This window comes from Brassica napus, unplaced genomic scaffold, assembly GCF_020379485.1.
Source record: "Brassica napus cultivar Da-Ae unplaced genomic scaffold, Da-Ae ScsIHWf_1225;HRSCAF=1750, whole genome shotgun sequence".
In the NCBI taxonomy this organism is placed as follows: Eukaryota; Viridiplantae; Streptophyta; class Magnoliopsida; order Brassicales; family Brassicaceae; genus Brassica; species Brassica napus.
In genome coordinates, this window is record NW_026014647.1 from 1 (window position 1) to 18,699 (window position 18,699).

Consider the following 18,699-nt stretch of genomic DNA (forward strand, 5'->3'; position numbering starts at 1 on the left):
AAAGAAACTTCAATGGCTGGAGACTTTGAGGTTAAATGACGTGTTTGATCCAAAGCCTTCAAGCTTCCTCCTTTCCTCGCCCCATTAATGGAATTAGATCTTTCCCTCACCTTCTCCTTCCTTGACCACTTTCTTCTCCTCTGGTTCCTACACAGAGTAAAGTTCCTTGCACCAAGCGATCCAATTGCACTCCACGCGCTCAAAGCTATCCACAAAACAAAACCAAAAAAACAAAACCGGTTCAGCTAACCAATTCAATTCGAATCGAGAAAAATCAATTCGGTTTACCTTCAGGTCCAACCATTGGACAGTAGAGAAGAAAATCATTGAAATCGGAACCGAGAAGAGGAAGACGACCTTCACGAGCGTAGCATTTAAGAGCAGTATCGATAACAGAAGCAACTAGATCTTCCTCGTAAGCAACGAACCGGATCGGACCGGCGCTACCAAGAACCGTAACGCTGATAAGGATTCTGTTTCCTTTAGCGTTCTGGTTCTTCTTCTGCTTGTTGTAAAGCAACATCTTTTAAAACAAAACAAAAAAAACAAAAGGCAGCGGATCTCAGATCGAGATTGGATTCACGGGTCGATGCCGAAGCAGCGAAAGTACCAGCCTTCTTTGCAGGAGCCGAAAGCGAAAACAGAGGATGCAGAGAGAGGCTCGCCCTTTCGATGGGAAGGGAGAGCGTAGAATTACCACCGGTCGGATTCGTTTCCACCATTCACAAACGATTCCACAGAGAGAGAGTTAAGATCGAAAACGGAGAAGAAAGAAGGCGCTTTTGGTTTTCGCGAAGCAGAGGAACAGAGAATGAATGTGATCTGTTGAGCTGAAGGGAGAAGAGATATTTAAATAGGTGGTTAGGGTAAGGGGTACTTTTGGGAATTGAGGATTGTCTCAACCGAGTCGGTTCGGTTCAATGTATTGGCGCATTTTTATATAGAAGTTCGGTTTTTATGTGAAATTGTAGATGGGTAAATAAAATTAGATATTTGAATAAGTTTATGGATGAATTGTACAGTAGTATTATAGCTGATGGAATTATCTATGTTGGTTAAATTTATTAGATAATATCATGTATATATAGAGATTGATATGTTATTATTCTTTATATAATTTGGATTTGATAAATATAAATTAGCCCTAATCTAAATTTAGTACAAAATATCTTTGTGAACAGAGTATTAATTTTGAGGGATCCTCATATAATATTTGTCAGTTACTTCAGTTATTTTTGTTTTCAACGTTATAATCCATTGATAATCTGATATACATAAATAGAATATTTAAACGATATTTCGTGCAGTTATCTTAATATGAACCGGTCGAAGATTTCTCAGACAATTTCAGTAGTGAAAACATTTGAGCTGAGTGTGAACCATTTTTTTTGACAACATGTAAACAATTATCATATCTGGGCGGAGTATATCTTTATTTATATATATATAAAATATAAATATATATATTAAAAAGTAAGCATTTGTAATAAATCTTTATATATATAAAAGGGTTTGAATCCCTCCTAGGGTGTCCACCTATGATTCCACCTCACTAATTCGTGCATCCTGGAGCTGCCATGTGTCCCTCTCCTAAATACGCTGCGTTTCATTAATTGTTGCATGATATGACAGGGCTTAATTTGGTTTGTGGGCTTCATTTGTTGCTTAATCAACTTAGCCGATCGCGAGAAACCTAAGCCTCTCAATCCGGGTCGCATCAAATTTAGGGGTTCACTGTATTCTTTCTTCTTCGTTATCTAAACCGCCATTGGAGTACCCAGGAGATTTCTGCGAAATGAATCTTTATGGCGACTCTCTGGATCGAGCAGATTTTGTGACGTTTAGTATGAGTTTCTTCTTCTCTAACCCGTTACGAACTTCAAAAGGGTTAATGGTCCGTAATAAACATTGCTTCATTCGTTTATTTTGTTTGAGGTGGCCTCCTTCACTAACCATCAATCTATAGTTGTAAACCCTATCTTTTCGCCAACTACCTACGGCCTTCGTCTACCTCTAACTTCTCGGTGTTGCTACCGATTCCGATTCTCTTATGCGTCAACTACTTCCCACCTCTAAAGAGTCATAAAGTTTATCTATTTACTGCAACAATCCAACGACATGAATTTATTTCAATGACATCACCTCCACCCTATATATATCAATCATTCATTGTTGCTTCTCACCTTACCGAATCACGCTAAGCAAATTATCAGAGGAAACGATGGAAACCAGATCGGCAAAATCTCCCGGAAATGTACTTAAACCTCTGTTCTTCAGTGATGTTATGCTGGTTTGGGACCGTCTGAGCTACGCTTTTGATTGAAATATGTTCTGGGAAGCAAGGAAAACAACAAAAGGTGGCTTCCTAATAGAACTGGATCTGCTTCTTATTGATGAACAAATATTCGATTTTCTCTGTAACGAGAATTGTGTTCGTTAATATTCAATTTCGCTTAAACTATTCTACTACAGGTTGTGTTGTCCAGCGTTTCATTTCTTCAAACCGTGTAGCCCGTTACGAAGATCACTTAAAGCGTGGAAATACCTACAGTCGTTGCTTCAGGGTGTATCAAGAAAGTTGTCTGGTGATATTTATATGATCGACGGTGAAGAGTTTTGGCTTGGATGATTTCTGCCCAGGTTTGACTCGGAACGAGTTTGATCTCTATATGAAGGAATAAGACAAATTTTATATCAATTTGAGTGGTGTTAATTATCTATAATATTAAAATATATTGGTGGGCTTGAATCAGCTGTTGAGATAACGCACTGAGACGAACTAGACACGAGGCTACGAAGGAGAAGGAGATGGCGGTTAAAAGGTGGGGTGGTGTGAGTTGTTCTACCGAGTCATGAGTCATCCCGATTGGAATTTGAGTTCAAGACTGTAATCTGTAAATGTAAATAAGGAGAAGAACATTTTGTCTGATGAAAAGAAAGATAATGTGAGCTGACTTTTTGACTCAAGAAAAAATGAAATTCATGGAATAATATAACTCATAATATATATATATATATATTTTTTCTATAAATAGTTAAAAATAATAAGCAGAAAAATAGTGATATCTGCTTATGATTTTTTAACGTATAACAAAGTCAACGAAAAAAACAAGGTCAATGAAAACTATGATACGCTTTGTTAAATATATAATTAATTAATCAAATATAAGAAAACTAATGTTAAATATATATATTAACAATCCCTACTATTTAAAATCTTTAATGGGTTATTCGGATAACATGATTATCAATACAATTAAAACAGCAGCCCTTTTTTTGACATCTCCTTGGACTTTGTAAATATTTACAGCAGATTGCCACTACATATTAATTATCAAATATAATAAAGATATTATTATGTTCCACATTTTATGGGTTATATATATAAACTTATTTTGTCCACTTCTAATTATTTCTAATCGGTTATCTAAAATCTATCAACACAATAACAATTCAAAAATTTCTAAGCATATTCTCTCAGACACTGACGCAACATACGTCATTAATTCATTAATTAGTTGGCTTAATATCTTGCATTGTTCTCGCCAATATATCTTCACACAATAACAATCAAGTTAATATTCTCAAAGTATATTCTCAAAAGACAATCCTAAAATATTGGCAGGATCCAAAGATAATATATTTTGAATTTATAAAAAACCCTAATTCCCAAGGCATTCTATATTCCATTCATTTCCTATATATACCTAAATACTCGACATAAGAGTGTACATATAAAATCTTAAATAAACTAATTCATGATTATAATTTTTGTAGGAAAATTGTCAAAAATACAATATTCATCGTATCACTTTCATATTTACACTAACTACTTTTACTCTCACATTTAATGAATGCTAAAAGACATTTATAACCCTAAGGTTAACTAATCTATACTTAGGGTTTAGAGTCGAATGGTGGGGTTTAGAGTTTTTGAAATGTGAAATTTAGGATTCTAATAAATACTTAAAAAATTTTAAAAATAGTTTCAAAAATAATTTTCGATTCTCAAAAAGAAATTTAAAAAAAAAAAACAAAATAGCAAAAAAACAATTTTCGAAAAAAAATCAAACTTTTCTTTATAAGAACTTCAAATTTTAAAAAGTATAATTGAAAAGCATAAAAATTATTTTTTATTTTCTTTTTATTTATTTATTATATATATATAAAATTAAGAGTATAAAAGTTTTTTGCTACTTAATAAAGAATGTATTTTTGAAAATGTTTGTTTTGTGGTGGTAAACATGAATAGTGATACCAAGAAAGTGACAAAACATAAAATTCTCCATTTTTGTATGAAACTTTTTAACGTAATTCATATTTATAACTCAAAGAAACTCGCGCTTTCAAAGCGCGGGTCAAAATCTAGTTTAGTATTAAATGTTATAACATATAAAATATTTAGTGGTGTACGTTTTAAATGATAACAGCAAAAGAAAAGTACCACTCAATATTAGGTTTTTGTGGTGTTTACTTAATTTAGATATTTTTCTATTTCACAAAAACGAATAATAGTACTTTTAGTTTTAAAATAAATTCATTTACACAGTATCTAAACTACTATTTTCGGAAAAATAAACTAGGGCTGTTATATATGGTAAAACCGAACCGTACCGAACCAAACCGAACCGAAATAGATAATATGGTTTGGTTTTGGTATATACCATATAAACCAAATGGATATAATTTTATAACAACCATAGGATTTGGATATGGTTTGGTATATAACCGATTAAACCGAATAAACCGAACTAAACCGATTAAAAGAAGAAACATGTAAATATGTATCTATTTTATAACAATACATGAAAATCTATTTGTTACATAAGTTAAATTTTTTTTTTTTTTTTGGTCTAATACATAAGTTAAATTTGTGTTAATAACTATTACCATAATTTTATAGTAATAAAGAACCTTAATTTGTAAAACACTTGAACTATAATTAAATAACAATACACTGCAATTTAGACATCTTATTTTCGAAGTCTTTTTTGATCTTTTTGCTTTATTTTAGTCTTCACTAAATTAATATGATGATTATAAATTTGATGGACAATAAATAATGGAAAATTTTCACAATTTTTTTCTTATCTGTAAACAAACAGATTTTCGTGTTCAATTGAAAAAGCATAACTTTAATGAACACTAAATATGGAAGAGTAGAAAAACTTTTCTTTGATGTTTCTGTTTTGTTTCATATTTTTATTTTCAAATTTTCAAGTATTCATTTTAGTTATAGATTTGATTATTTTATTTGATGGTAGAAGCATTTTTACTTTTTTGTTCATTTATTTGAACATGTAATATTTTTTTAATAAATGAATGTGTTGACAATATGACTCTAAAATTCATAATATGATCTCAAACTAAATAATTATGTTTTTTGGTATAAAACTGAATAAACCAAAAACCTGAATAAACCAAAAAACGACAGTATATAAACCGAACCGAACCGAAGTAAATATAGATTTAAAATGGTAGTTATATTTTACTAACCGAAATACCAAAAACCGAAAAAACCGAACCGATATCCGGATTGAACACCCCTAAAATAAACAACATAAAAATAAAAGTACTACGAATCTTGAAAACATTCAAGAAATAATATACATGTTTTGCAACTCAATCAACAATAATACATGGTTTGTGTGCTACACCCAATCACCATCAGTCTACCTAATATCATAATCAATATAAAACAAATTTTGAATACATGTAAAACAATTAAACAACTAAATTCACTTGAACAAGATAACTAATTAACTATGAAAGATCTACAAAAAGATTTTTTAGAAGAAAAAAACACAAACCAATCCTTCAAGGCCAAAATCATATAAACAACAAGTAATTCCTCCAATTATGAGTAAAAAATAACTTTTTTTTAAAACGAACATTATAGTATAGATACAACCACCATGAATAAAGTTAATAAGTCATCCTACATACAATCCATCTTCCAATCAAACCATCGATCTCTAGCATACTTCAAAATATAAATCGTTTTCGTAGAGATACCCCTCCTACTCACCATCTTCACACACGCACAACAACAAGATCAAATAACAATTATACAAACCAAAATAACAAAAAAAAACAAAGAAAAAAAATCCCGCCCGTAGGGCGGACCAGCCCTAGTATTTTCATATTTGTAATATATTGATATTGTGATGTGTCAGCCTTACAATTATTTAAACATTAGACTGCTGACGTGATGTTTGCAGAAAACTTTTTTAACCAAGTTTACATTTAATGTAAAAACATTTATTACAGTTTTTACTATCTATCTAACGTGTTATTACCTTGCGATTGAAACTCTAAAATATTTATTATCATCAACATAAACTCGATAAAACAACATCATCGAAAAAGTTTAAACATGAACTCGATAAAACATGATCATCAAAATATTTATATCGAAAGAGCTCCATGAAACATCATCATCAAAAAAGACTTCTACAACTGAAAAGAAGTCGTAAAAACTTCTACTACATTATCACTCACTAAAATATAACTAATTCGTTAATTCATATGTTTGTTATTTTTATAACGTGTGTTGTAATTTATATATATCTATATATAATAATAATAAAATACATTACTGTTGGTAAAATAGTATAAATTAAATTAAAGTATATTTTTATAAGCTAAAAACCGATAATATATAAATAGAACAAAAAAGTAAATATAATTTTAATAAGGTAAAAAGTTTGTATTAACCGAAAAACGGAAAATTGAATCGAAACATTTAATTTACCCAAGTATTTCTTCCTGCCCACATCACGGAATACTACTAGCTAGTGTGGTTGATAAATCTGGTAAACGGTCGTTATCGAAGTTGAGCAACATGAGGCGGCGTTAGAGAAAGAGCATAACGTGTCATGCGTTGGACCATTGCTCTGATCCTTGCTGCTTTAAGGTTCCACCGATACAAATCTGCCCATTTTAAACTTGAGAAGTTGCACGTTTCTTCTATTTTAGAAAAATATTTTACAAATCTTAGAAACCTCGTCTCTGTGGAATAATACTTTATATTATATTATTTCAGAGTACGAAGCAAGAAGTTCGAGGAGAGTTGTACCAAAACTCATCTTTTAGTTGCGCTAGTGATATTTCTGAGATACACGCAACATCTAACATGGTTAAATTGCACTCTCGCGACAGCTTTGCTTTGATTTGTGGCATATACCTAAATACATCTTTGTGTAAGGACTTGGTTATATAAGTGATCAGAATATAACAGAACCTTGTTAATTAAAAACTTAATTAATTTGGGTTAGTCGAATCTAAAATATTTCCGGACAAACACATTAACTAGGAACGGCGGAAGATATACTCTATAAAGATGTTGAATCCTTTGCATCAATAGATACAATCTATAAAGATATCGAATCCTTTGCATCAATATCTTATACTATGAAAAGTACAATCAATTTTCTCATAGTATTGTTAAACTATATGTGTAGGTAAATGGAATAAATATGAAATCAGAATCAAGTGCAGAGAGCATCATATGGGCCATGATCTTGAATGGTGCAGAGCCAAGCTAAATGTTAGAGAGAGCACATGACGGATAGAACCAAAACCAACGAAGCACAGATACAGATGTCGTAAGTTTCAGACAGCTATCAATCTCATCTCCATGCACTATGATCTCTTGATCTATATCACCTCTTATCATCATCATATCTTCCATGTCTTATCCTGAGCCGCTCAGTGTCCCACTAAATTTGTCCGGTAAATTAACATCTTGTATGATTTATCGTGTAGCTATGTGTCCCAATTATAACGTGTTAGTATCCTCGAAATAAAAGAAGTAATTCCTGATCCAGTTCTGAATTCAATGATAGAACCGTATTATATAAACTACGGAGAGCTAAATATTGTAAAGAATAAAATTGATAAAAGTATACCAAAGATTAAGAAAAGGATGATATAACTGCAGAGGCGAGATATTATCTCTTTCCTTAACTCAAAATACGTCCCGTAGTGCGACGGTTTGATAACGTAATGAGTCCCAAGATACAACTGCAAAAATCTTCTGATTTGCGTCACTCTATCAGAAGCCTGGCGAAACTAGTTTTGTGTATACTCTCAGACTCAAAGAAAATATCAAAGAGAAAGAAGAGAGAAAAAAAAATAATGTGAGGGATTTGTTTTTTCTATTCGTGTCAGAATGAGCCTTACACGTTTGATATTTAACTTCAAAAGTTAAAGCTACGTTACATATTATGGAGTCAACCAACGTTTATATTGTAGTGCAGTAATGGAAATTGATTCTCCATGACTCACTTACGTTGACAAAGTAATTATTGCTTTTTTGACCAAATCAATTCAAAGCCAATGAATTACTTTTGTGGGTTTGCATTTTTATGCTTTAATAAAACATAAAAGATTATCACTAATAAATTTGAAAGAATAAGTTAATTGATATATTGTTCAATCAACAAATTCAAATCCAAATTCAAACCCAAATATCCAAAATAAAACATATGCTAAATTTAGCCAAATAAAATGCTTTATAAGCTTTTTATATATTTATTTTTGGACCTCCATTTCTCATTCAAAATAACTTGGATTTTAACAATCAAATACACTAACTCATAGTGTTCATGGTGGCGATTACATCGTGCCCAAATTCCAGTCTTTCCGACAGACGTCTCCGTCGAAAAACCCATCGGAAAATGGTCCACACCACTTTGTCAAAAAACGAGTTCCAACAATCCCCCACATGAATAGAAATGACTCTAATTAATCCACGGTGAAAATACAATCCACGGTTTTATGGGCATATCCGATGAAAATACAATCCACGGTTTTAGGTCCGATTGAAACCTTCTTGGGAGGTGGTACTGCTACTTTTGCAAGGCACCCCCACACTTTCAAGTATTTGTACGAAGGTACAACACCTTTCCAAAGTTCATATGGTGTTTTACCAGTGACTTTGTTTGGTATTTTGTTGAGGATATAATTTGTAGAAAGCAAAGCTTCCCCCCACATGTTCTGGGCTAACCCAGATTCCTGCAACATTGCATTCATCATCTCTTTAAGAGTTCGGTTTTTACGCTCCGCAACTCCGTTAGATTGAGGTGAATAGGGAGCGGTGGTTTGATGAATAATGCCATGCTCTTTACAGAACACATCAAATGGTCCATCATATTCACCTCCTCTATCACTTCGAACTATCTTTATAGTTCTACCGAGTTGGTTTTCAACCTCGAGTTTATATTCCTTGAATTTTTCCAAGGCTTCATCTTTGCTTCTTAGCAAATAGACATAACAATATTTTGTACAATCATCTATGAAAGTCACAAAATATTTTTTTCCATTTCGAGTTTGAACAAATTTTAAATCACACAAATCTGTATGAATTAAACCAAGAGGCTCAGTTGTTCTCTCAACATGAGGGAATGGAGTTTTTGTGAGTTTTGCTTGTACGCATACTTCACATTTCTCTTTGCTCAATTTGCATTTCGGAATTAGGTTTAAATTAATCAATCTTTGAACAGATTTATAATTTACATGCCCCAATCTTTCATGCCAAACTTTGAACGGTTCAACCAAATAAGCATTTGGTTCATCTGCGAATAAGACTGTCTTAATACACATTTTGACCAGTCCATCCTCAACAAATCCTTTGCCCAAGAAAATATCATTTTTCTTTAGGACAAGTTTATCAGACTCGAAAGTTACTACAAATCCAGCTTTGCTTAATAGCGAACCGGAAATAAGATTCTTTCGCATATCTCGGACATATTTCACATTTTTGAGAATTATCTCTTGTCCAAAAGTTAGCGCAAGTTTCACTTCGCCACAACCTTCAATAATAGACGAGTCGGTGTTATTCATTAACAACCGCTCCTCATCATTGCATTTTTGATAAGTACAAAACATGTTCTTATCAATGCATATGTGAGTGGTGGCACCTGTGTCATACCACCAGTCTTTTGAATTATTTTCAAACGTATTGACTTCTGTGACCATAGCACACATGTCATTTTCAATCTGAATACTCTGATTAATTTCAGCAGACATCTCAGTTTTCATAGCAAATGGAATCATAAATGGCAGACCACTCTCAAACTTAATTTGAGGCGTCAACTCATTCAATCCATTGCCGATCACACCATTTGATCTATCAAAGATCGATAAATTTGTGTTATAAGACATACTTGAATTTTGAATCTGCTCACAAAATCCAACAAAAGATTAGTATATTTCAAATACCCAACACAAATAATGATCTAATAAACAAAAATCAGAAAATATAAAATCTGAATCTTTAACGGTGCGACTCTATGAAACGCAATGTCAAAGAATTATACCGGATTAATTTCTAAAGCAAACGTCAGGACAGAAAGTATCAGCTGGTCAAATGATAAAATAATCAATCTTACGTTACCACAAGTAACCAAATGAAATGAAAATATTAATAACCAAAGAAACGATTGATTGCTGGTTGGAAATTAAATTAAACCAGGAACATAAACCAAATAATTGAACCACTACAGAAATCAACCTTTGACAAATAAAAGACGGCAATATATATATTTTTTTTTATCCTTTTACTCTTGACGTTAAAACAAAAGAAAGCGACGAGGTTGAAAACAACGATTTATATATTTTTTAAAGACTTTTAACCAAATCTGAATGAAATCCCGTTTAGAAATATCAATGCAGAAGCGTAAATTGCAGAAATATATAAAAATAATCCAATAGATCCTGTAAAATAAAAAAAAAAAAACGTTAGAGCAAGAATATGACTTTAACGCTGACACCAAGAGCAATCGGAGCCCAATTCCGATTCCAACACTTTTTTAAGAAATATCAATCAACCTGTTCTTAAACAAAAAACTTATACAATAATCAGTCCGGTTAGTGCAAAGCAATAAACGGATATTTTGAGTTAAGACTGATAGAACCGTATTATATAAACTACGGAGAGCTAAATATTGTAAAGAATAAAATTGATAAAAGTATACCAAAGATTAAGAAAAGGATGATACAACTGCAGAGGCGAGATATTATCTCTTTCCTTAACTCAAAATACGTCCCGTAGTGCGACGGTTTGATAACGTAATGAGTCCCAAGATACAACTGCAAAAATCTTCTGATTTGCGTCACTCTATCAGAAGCCTGGCGAAACTAGTTTTGTGTATACTCTCAGACTCAAAGAAAATATCAAAGAGAAAGAAGAGAGAAAAAAAAAATAATGTGAGGGATTTGTTTTTTCTATTCGTGTCAGAATGAGCCTTACACGTTTGATATTTAACTTCAAAAGTTAAAGCTACGTTACATATTATGGAGTCAACCAACGTTTATATTGTAGTGCAGTAATGGAAATTGATTCTCCATGACTCACTTACGTTGACAAAGTAATTATTGCTTTTTTGACCAAATCAATTCAAAGCCAATGAATTACTTTTGTGGGTTTGCATTTTTATGCTTTAATAAAACATAAAAGATTATCACTAATAAATTTGAAAGAATAAGTTAATTGATATATTGTTCAATCAACAAATTCAAATCCAAATTCAAACCCAAATATCCAAAATAAAACATATGCTAAATTTAGCCAAATAAAATGCTTTATAAGCTTTTTATATATTTATTTTTGGACCTCCATTTCTCATTCAAAATAACTTGGATTTTAACAATCAAATACACTAACTCATAGTGTTCATGGTGGCGATTACATCGTGCCCAAATTCCAGTCTTTCCGACAGACGTCTCCGTCGAAAAACCCATCGGAAAATGGTCCACACCACTTTGTCAAAAAACGAGTTCCAACATTCAAGTACCGTCGTGAAAAAGAAGCAAAATCTTGATTACCTCGAGAAAGATATTTTTGATATGTCATATATATGTGCGTGTGTTGTGTTAGTATATAACCGATAAACAGTTCACAAATTTATTTTGATTTATTTATATATATATATATATATCCATCTTTTTGATTCAGCAGTCTTTGTTGAATTTAATACAGTTTACCATGCCCACAATGAATGATCTTTACTCATATCATTCATATCAAACTCATTTTTGTTATGCTAATATTTATTCTGTAGACAAGATAACATTTTATAAAGACCCTGCTAACTTTTTCTTTTGTAACACAAAGACCCTGCTAACTAAACCGACAATTTAGTGCTTATATTAATGATATATGACGGTAATAAACTCAAGTTTCAAGTGTTTGTTGATTTGATATACTTTTCAAATTTTCTGTTTTTGTTTTCTAGTTTGTCCATTGTAACATTTTTAGTTGATAAAAGTGGTTTTATATATGCATCTAAACTAGCAACTGGATGCAAGATTTATACACTTATAAGTAAATTCATGTTAGTTATATCTTTTGTGGGTTATGAAAATATTTTTGTTTCATTACAATATTATACAATCACTTTCACCAAAAAAAAAAGAAAACAAAAGATCTACATTTAATACATGGTAGGAGTAGATGGCGAAGTAGCTCAAAATCTTCCATGTCATTCCTAATTTACCTGGAGTCCAACCTCCTATATGAAAGCTATGATAGTGGCCTTGTGACCATTATATTAGAGCCTTGATGACCAGAAAAAAAAAACTACATGTAAGTTAAAAATAAATTGTACGTTAATAGATATTTAAACATCATACACGAAGAAACGGCCAACTTTTAGATTTACTTTAAGTCAAAGACAAGGAGTGGGCATATAGTATATTCCTTTATATGACTAAACAGCTGGTCATTTAGAGATTGAAGAGCTAATTCGAAGTTAATATCATCCATAGAAAATAATAATATATAATGTGACAGCTTATGATATTAATTTCAGACGTACGATTAGGAAGAATACAACAAAACGAAATAAAATTGGAAACGGCTTCTCTTTAATTATTGTCCAGCCACTCTGTCTGTTCAATTAGTCACTAGCCAGATTCCCCCAAGTTCATCATGTCCACTGATTTCAATCATACGCCAACCCCAACTCTTCTAGATTCAAAGTTACGTAAGTCCATTCGTTTCAACATGCCACACGTTATTTTTGTCATATTAGACTATATCGTACCATTCCTCTACATAATACTATACAATATCTTATATACAAAAATGTCAGTCGCATATCTAAGATTCGCTTATAGGTATTATCAGTTCACAGAAAAATAATAATAACAATCCTGGGTTTCCAGTCGTTCTCAATTATTTATAATTTGTTTTTAATATATAGTACGATAAAAACACATGAAACACACCAATCTGAAAGTTTATAACAAAGTGACTTGTACTAATTTAGCCACATACAATAACTCATATGTAAATTTGAAATATATAAAGAAGTTGTTGACTAGACCTCAGCATTCGAATATTCCGATTAGGTTAAACATCGGTTATTTCTGGTATTGAATAATTCTAATAGAATTGATATATTATGAATTTATAAGAACCATAAAACTCATTTGGTTTGATTCGAGTAGTTCTTAATTCATTATTTCTTTTTTTTAGTTTGGTTCTTAGCTTTTAGTCAAAATATCGCAAGCAATAGTTTCTGGTTAAAAATGTAAATCAATAGAAAATATAGGGACTAAAACATAAAACAAAAAAAATATGAAGAAGGAAGGATACGTCATGTGTGAGAAATGCGAAGGAAGGAAGAATCCTAAAGAAAGCAAAGGAGCAGCGATGAAATCGGTCATCCGAAAACAACGGATGGATCTGTCGATATTGTTTTTGGAAGTCCTCATCGAATCAACGTCGATGTTTCTTGTAAAACTCTCTTATCTTTCTAGCAACAACGTCCAGTTTTATAAATTATATCAAATCCAGGTTAGGGTTTGTGTCCTTCTTCAATATCTCATGTGGGTCTCGCTTGATTTGAAAAAAAAAGATTTAAACCTTTTTGTTTGTTTCTGGGTGGAATATGCAGCAATGGAGGATAAACAGCTAGGGGTTATGAGAGTTCATGTGAAAAGAGGGATTAATCTCGCGATTCGTGATTCCACGACCAGTGATCCTTATGTTGTTGTCACATTGGCTAATCAGGTTTGTTTTGTTTTGGGGTTCATTTGTTTTGGGTTTGATTCTTTACTGAACAAAGCTTATTGCTTTTGTAGTAAATGTGAAACCTTGACATATTTTTTTGCATTGGATAAAATCTCTTAAGCTATCTAAAGATTATAGCAAATTGTGTTAACCTTAGCAAATCTTATTGCTTTAGAGTAAATTTGAAAGAGTTATAGATCATATAGACTTGTTAGACACATGGAGGAGACACAATGTGACGGACTGATTCACCATGTGATGGTTATGGTTCCTGCCATGTGACAAAGATCTCATTTTGATGTTTGTTTTATGTCATCTTTGCTACGCAACAAACTACATTTACTTTTGAGGTACACAATCTGGGTGAAGGGTCAATCTTGTTAGACTAATAACATTAGTTTAAAAAAAAATTGAAACCGGTACATGTCTAGTCGACTATCTTGTTGAAGGGTCAAATCTCTCAAAACTAATAGCATTGGTTTTCTTGGAAATGGTAGATGTCTACGCTCATGCATAATCTTTTTGAAGGACCATATCATCTCCCAACGCTAAAAAACATTGGTCTTAATTAATTATTGTAAATGGCACATGAACATTTTTATTACATATAATGCTGTTGAAGGGTCATCTCTCCAAGTCATCTGAGAGTTTTAAGATAGTTGAAAACGGACATGATTGACTTCGTTCAGATGATTTTGTCTTTATGTTTTGCTTTTTCTGTCTCCATTTTTACCGTGTAAGTCATTTTATTTAAATCCTTTTTTATGTCATTTCTTCAGAAAGTGAAGACGCGTGTGATCAATAGTAACTGTAATCCAGTGTGGGACGAACAACTGGCCCTTACCATCAAAGATGTGACTGATCCAATTCGTATGGTAAGCTCTCATGTTTTTCTTTTGGAAATCTTTCACCACAAGAGCAGATTGCCCTTGCCTTTCGGCTCATATAATGCTTCTGTTTACGCAGACGGTGTATGATAAAGACAGATTCTCTGGAGATGACAAGATGGGTGATGCGGAAATAGACATGAGGCCGTTCCTAGAAGCGCACCAGATGGAGTTGGACTTCCAAAAGCTCCCCAATGGTTGTGCAATCAAGAGGATCCGTCCAGGGAGGACCAACTGTTTGGCTGAAGAGAGCAGCATCACTTGGAGCAATGGGAAGATCATACAAGACATGATTCTTAGATTAAGGAATGTGGAGTGTGGTGAATTGGAGATAATGCTTGAGTTGGCTGATGGTCCAGGCTGCAAGGGTCTTGGACGAGAAGGTATGTTAATAATAACAATCCTTTGTTTTTTTTAAGTTGTTTTTTCTTTGTGATTTAAATGCGAGCATTTTGTTCTCTTAGGATCGAAGAAGACATCATGGATGCAAACAAAACAATTGGACTAAGATGCAGAAATGATGAACAGAGACATTGAAGATGTGGTTGTTGTTTTTTTTCCTTCTGTTCATGCAAAGACTAGTTCGTCTTTGTCTCATCAGATTTTTTTTTTGGTTTTGTAAAAAGTCTCTGCTTCGGTCTTTAGTTGTACATGTTGAATATAACCATAAACCCTTACTATATATTTGCATATGTTTTTACTATTGAAGAAATAAAGCAAACCCTGAATTTCTAGAACCTCTTCAAGTTTCTTCTTTTGTTCAAGTAACATGAATTTATATTTGTAGTATCTACCCAAATATATATGCAGGGTTGCTTTGTTGAAATGTAATGAAAATGTATAGCGTTTCACCAACACACACCTGCAAGTTCCACCATCTTATGAGAATTCGAGTGAAGGGATCAATCTCGCTAGACGAGACTCGCTTAGCTATGATGTCATTATATTTATAACCATGGAAATGCAAGTCTCATTCTCTCTCTGATTCTCATCCGTTTTGGTCTTTCTTGGTTTCTTGATTTTGATCTGTTGAATGTTCATGTCTATAGTTCTTGATATATATCGCTGTTTATACTCTTCGTATAAGGATCCAAGAATCCCTTAAGAAACATGATCGATATCAATTTATAATCATTTTAAGATATTTAAATTTTAGCCTATAGAGATGAAAAAATAAATAGCTTTAGTATATGAATTCTTTTTTCATTTTAGGGTTTATATCTTGCATGCCTTCTTATCGATGTTTAAATTCGTGAAACTTCACAAGAAGCTGAAGAGTCGTAATGTGGAAAAGACGGTAACCCAGAGTGGAACCAGGAACTGACACTTGCGAGCAGAATCGTCTACTATAATGGAAAGATCGTTCAGTACATGATTCTTGTGTTGAGTAATGTTGAATGCGGTGAAGTCGAGATTCAGCTTGGACGGATTGAGATTCCAGGTGGTGGGAGACTTTGAATAAGCATGTTAATGGTTCTCTATGTAGTATGTGTGCAATAATAGCTTCGTTACGTAAGCCACAAGTTACGATATAATCAAAACAGAATACTCCTCTGCTTTTGTAATGGAAATGTTTATTCTTTTATAGATTTCAACCGATACCGTTTCTTTCCCGCGAGAAAACCAAACCATATAAAATTAGAAAAGATAGCAAAATCATTTAATTATGACATCTATATAAACATGACTTATTCTTGGGTTCACTCCCTAGGGTGAACCTCTAGGTTCACCAACCAATAGGATTGTTTTATTTTATATTAAAAATCTTTTAAAAAGGAAACAAAATATTTTCTCAAGCTATAGTTATATTATATTTTTAAAATAAAAGGTTAAAATAAATAAATTAAAAAGTAGTAATTAAAAAAATATATTTTTAACATTCTCAGCAAAATACTAAACCCTAAATCCTAATCCCTAATCCCTAAACCCTAAATCCTAAACCATTGGGTAAACCTTAAATCCTTGGATAAATCCTAAACTTCAAATCAAAAACACTAAACACTCAGGGGTTTAGGGTTTTAAGATTCAGTGTTTTTGATTTAGAGTGTGAATTATCCAAGGGTTTGGAGTTTGCCCAAGGGTTTATAGGGTTTATGATTTAGGGTTTAGGGATTAGGATTTAGGGTATAGTGTTTTGCTGCCAACGGTAAATTTTTTTTTTAATTCGTTTTTCTCTAACTATTATTTTTTTCTAATTTTTTTAACCTTTTTATTTTAAAAACATAATATATCTTGACAATATTTTGTTTCCTTTTCTAAAAGATATCGAATTTGAAATAATGAAATCCTATTGGTTGGTGAACCTATCTATGGGGTGGACCCAAGAATAACTCTATAAAGATAGATAAATTTAAATTTTGCAAGGAAAATTGCATATACAACTGTAAACATGTTGGTTTGAGAAGCACGAGCCGCTTCCCTTCCATTTCAGCTTACACAGATTGGCACATGCGCCATCATTACAGTTTGATTTCATTCCAAGAGCATGACACATTTGTCCTTGAGTTTCTTGAATCACCATTCCTATAAAAATATTAATCCAAATTTTAAAATTATAAATATAATTAGATAAATAGGTACATAGTGGAAATTATGAGTAGTGATTATTTTCAAAATAAATATATTTTTAATATGCTTAGAAAATGGTAAAGGTAAACAAACCTAAAACGAAGATGATCATGAAGAAAGCAAAAATAGAGACTTTAGTCATTTTTGGCGTTACAGTTTGGAGAGAATTTCTGAAAGAACAAAGCAACGTTTATAATGGTAGTGTACATAAATATTATATTTATAGAGTTAGATGCATACATATATATACATATATATTTACAATAATGGTATATGGTATGCAATAAGGAAATAGATAAAAAAAATCAGTTAGTAGTCAATATATATTATGGATCTTTTTGAAAAAAATCTATTCTATTAAAATAGAGTCACTATTTTTATCTACCATTGAGAAGTCATAATAGGATCATTGAATTAATTACTTAATATGATATATATTTGATTATTTGTATTAATCAATCAAATATATAACATCTCTAGGAAATCTTAATAATCAATAAATATATTAATAATAAATTAATTTTAACAATATATTTGAATGTTATCATTAGTTATAACAAAATCTGTTAAGATAAAATATAAAAAAATCCTACTGAATTTTTTATATATTTGTATTAAATAATACACTAATTAATTTTGCAATTAGTAATATAGTATTATTATAAATTAATGGTAATTAAAATTTTATTATAAAACTAAAATAAATAAAACTTATATAGTATTTTTTTATTAATTTATATTTATAGTCTTTATTATTATTTTAATAGAAATATTATAAGAATCAAATACGAAAAGATTATATTAAATTAATAAATTAACCTATTTTATTTTTGAAAAATACTTTCATTTAAATAATTTTAATTCATTGTTAAAACGGTTTAAACTTTGTAAACTATGTAATATTCTTATACAAAAATAAAATTATTAACATATGATAAACTTTTATATATACAAATATATATTTATCTTTTATTTATTTGAAACTCACAGCAATATATTATTTTGAAAAATATTTTCTATTTGATTATTTCAGATTATGAATTTATTGTATCGAACTCAAAAATATAATAACAATTAATAAAACAGTAAAATGTATAAAAAATTATTATATTTTAATAATGTCAAATAATAAACATAAACAATAAGATTAAAGAATTACATAATATAGAACCCTGAAATATAAATCATGTTTTTAAAACTGTTATGATAATATCAAAGTTATAC

At 31.3% G+C, this 18,699-nt stretch overlaps 2 protein-coding genes and 1 non-coding gene across 5 annotated transcripts; 1 reads left to right on the plus strand and 2 right to left on the minus strand.

Annotated features, from left to right (window-relative positions):
• Nucleotides 1-9: 9 nt before the first annotated feature.
• Nucleotides 10-836, minus strand: BNAA07G23700D. Its single transcript, XR_007331117.1, has 2 exons — nt 289-836; nt 10-205 (listed from the first exon to the last, which is right to left on the minus strand). It is a non-coding gene; the product is annotated as an uncharacterized BNAA07G23700D (transcript).
• A 12,749-nt stretch (nt 837-13,585) lies between these two features.
• Nucleotides 13,586-16,561, plus strand: LOC125575119 (protein C2-DOMAIN ABA-RELATED 9-like). Of its 3 annotated transcripts, none has more exons than XM_048771604.1 (5): nt 13,630-13,744; nt 13,905-14,020; nt 14,800-14,895; nt 14,987-15,290; nt 15,372-16,556. In XM_048771604.1, the coding sequence occupies exons 2-5, from the start codon at nt 13,907-13,909 to the stop codon at nt 15,413-15,415; spliced, it is 558 nt and encodes a 185-aa protein (XP_048627561.1). In that variant the 5' UTR covers nt 13,630-13,744; nt 13,905-13,906; the 3' UTR covers nt 15,416-16,556. The 3 variants fall into 3 exon arrangements, with proteins under 3 accessions (XP_048627559.1, XP_048627561.1, XP_048627560.1); XM_048771603.1 differs by having other exon boundaries at nt 13,643-13,804; XM_048771602.1 differs by having other exon boundaries at nt 13,586-14,020; nt 15,372-16,561.
• A 613-nt stretch (nt 16,562-17,174) lies between these two features.
• Nucleotides 17,175-17,984, minus strand: LOC111199497 (putative defensin-like protein 119). The gene is made up of 2 exons (XM_022689584.2): nt 17,569-17,984; nt 17,175-17,430 (listed from the first exon to the last, which is right to left on the minus strand). Exons 1-2 carry the CDS (start codon nt 17,615-17,617, stop codon nt 17,258-17,260), a joined length of 222 nt encoding a protein of 73 aa, XP_022545305.2. The 5' UTR covers nt 17,618-17,984; the 3' UTR covers nt 17,175-17,257.
• Nucleotides 17,985-18,699: the final 715 nt, after the last annotated feature.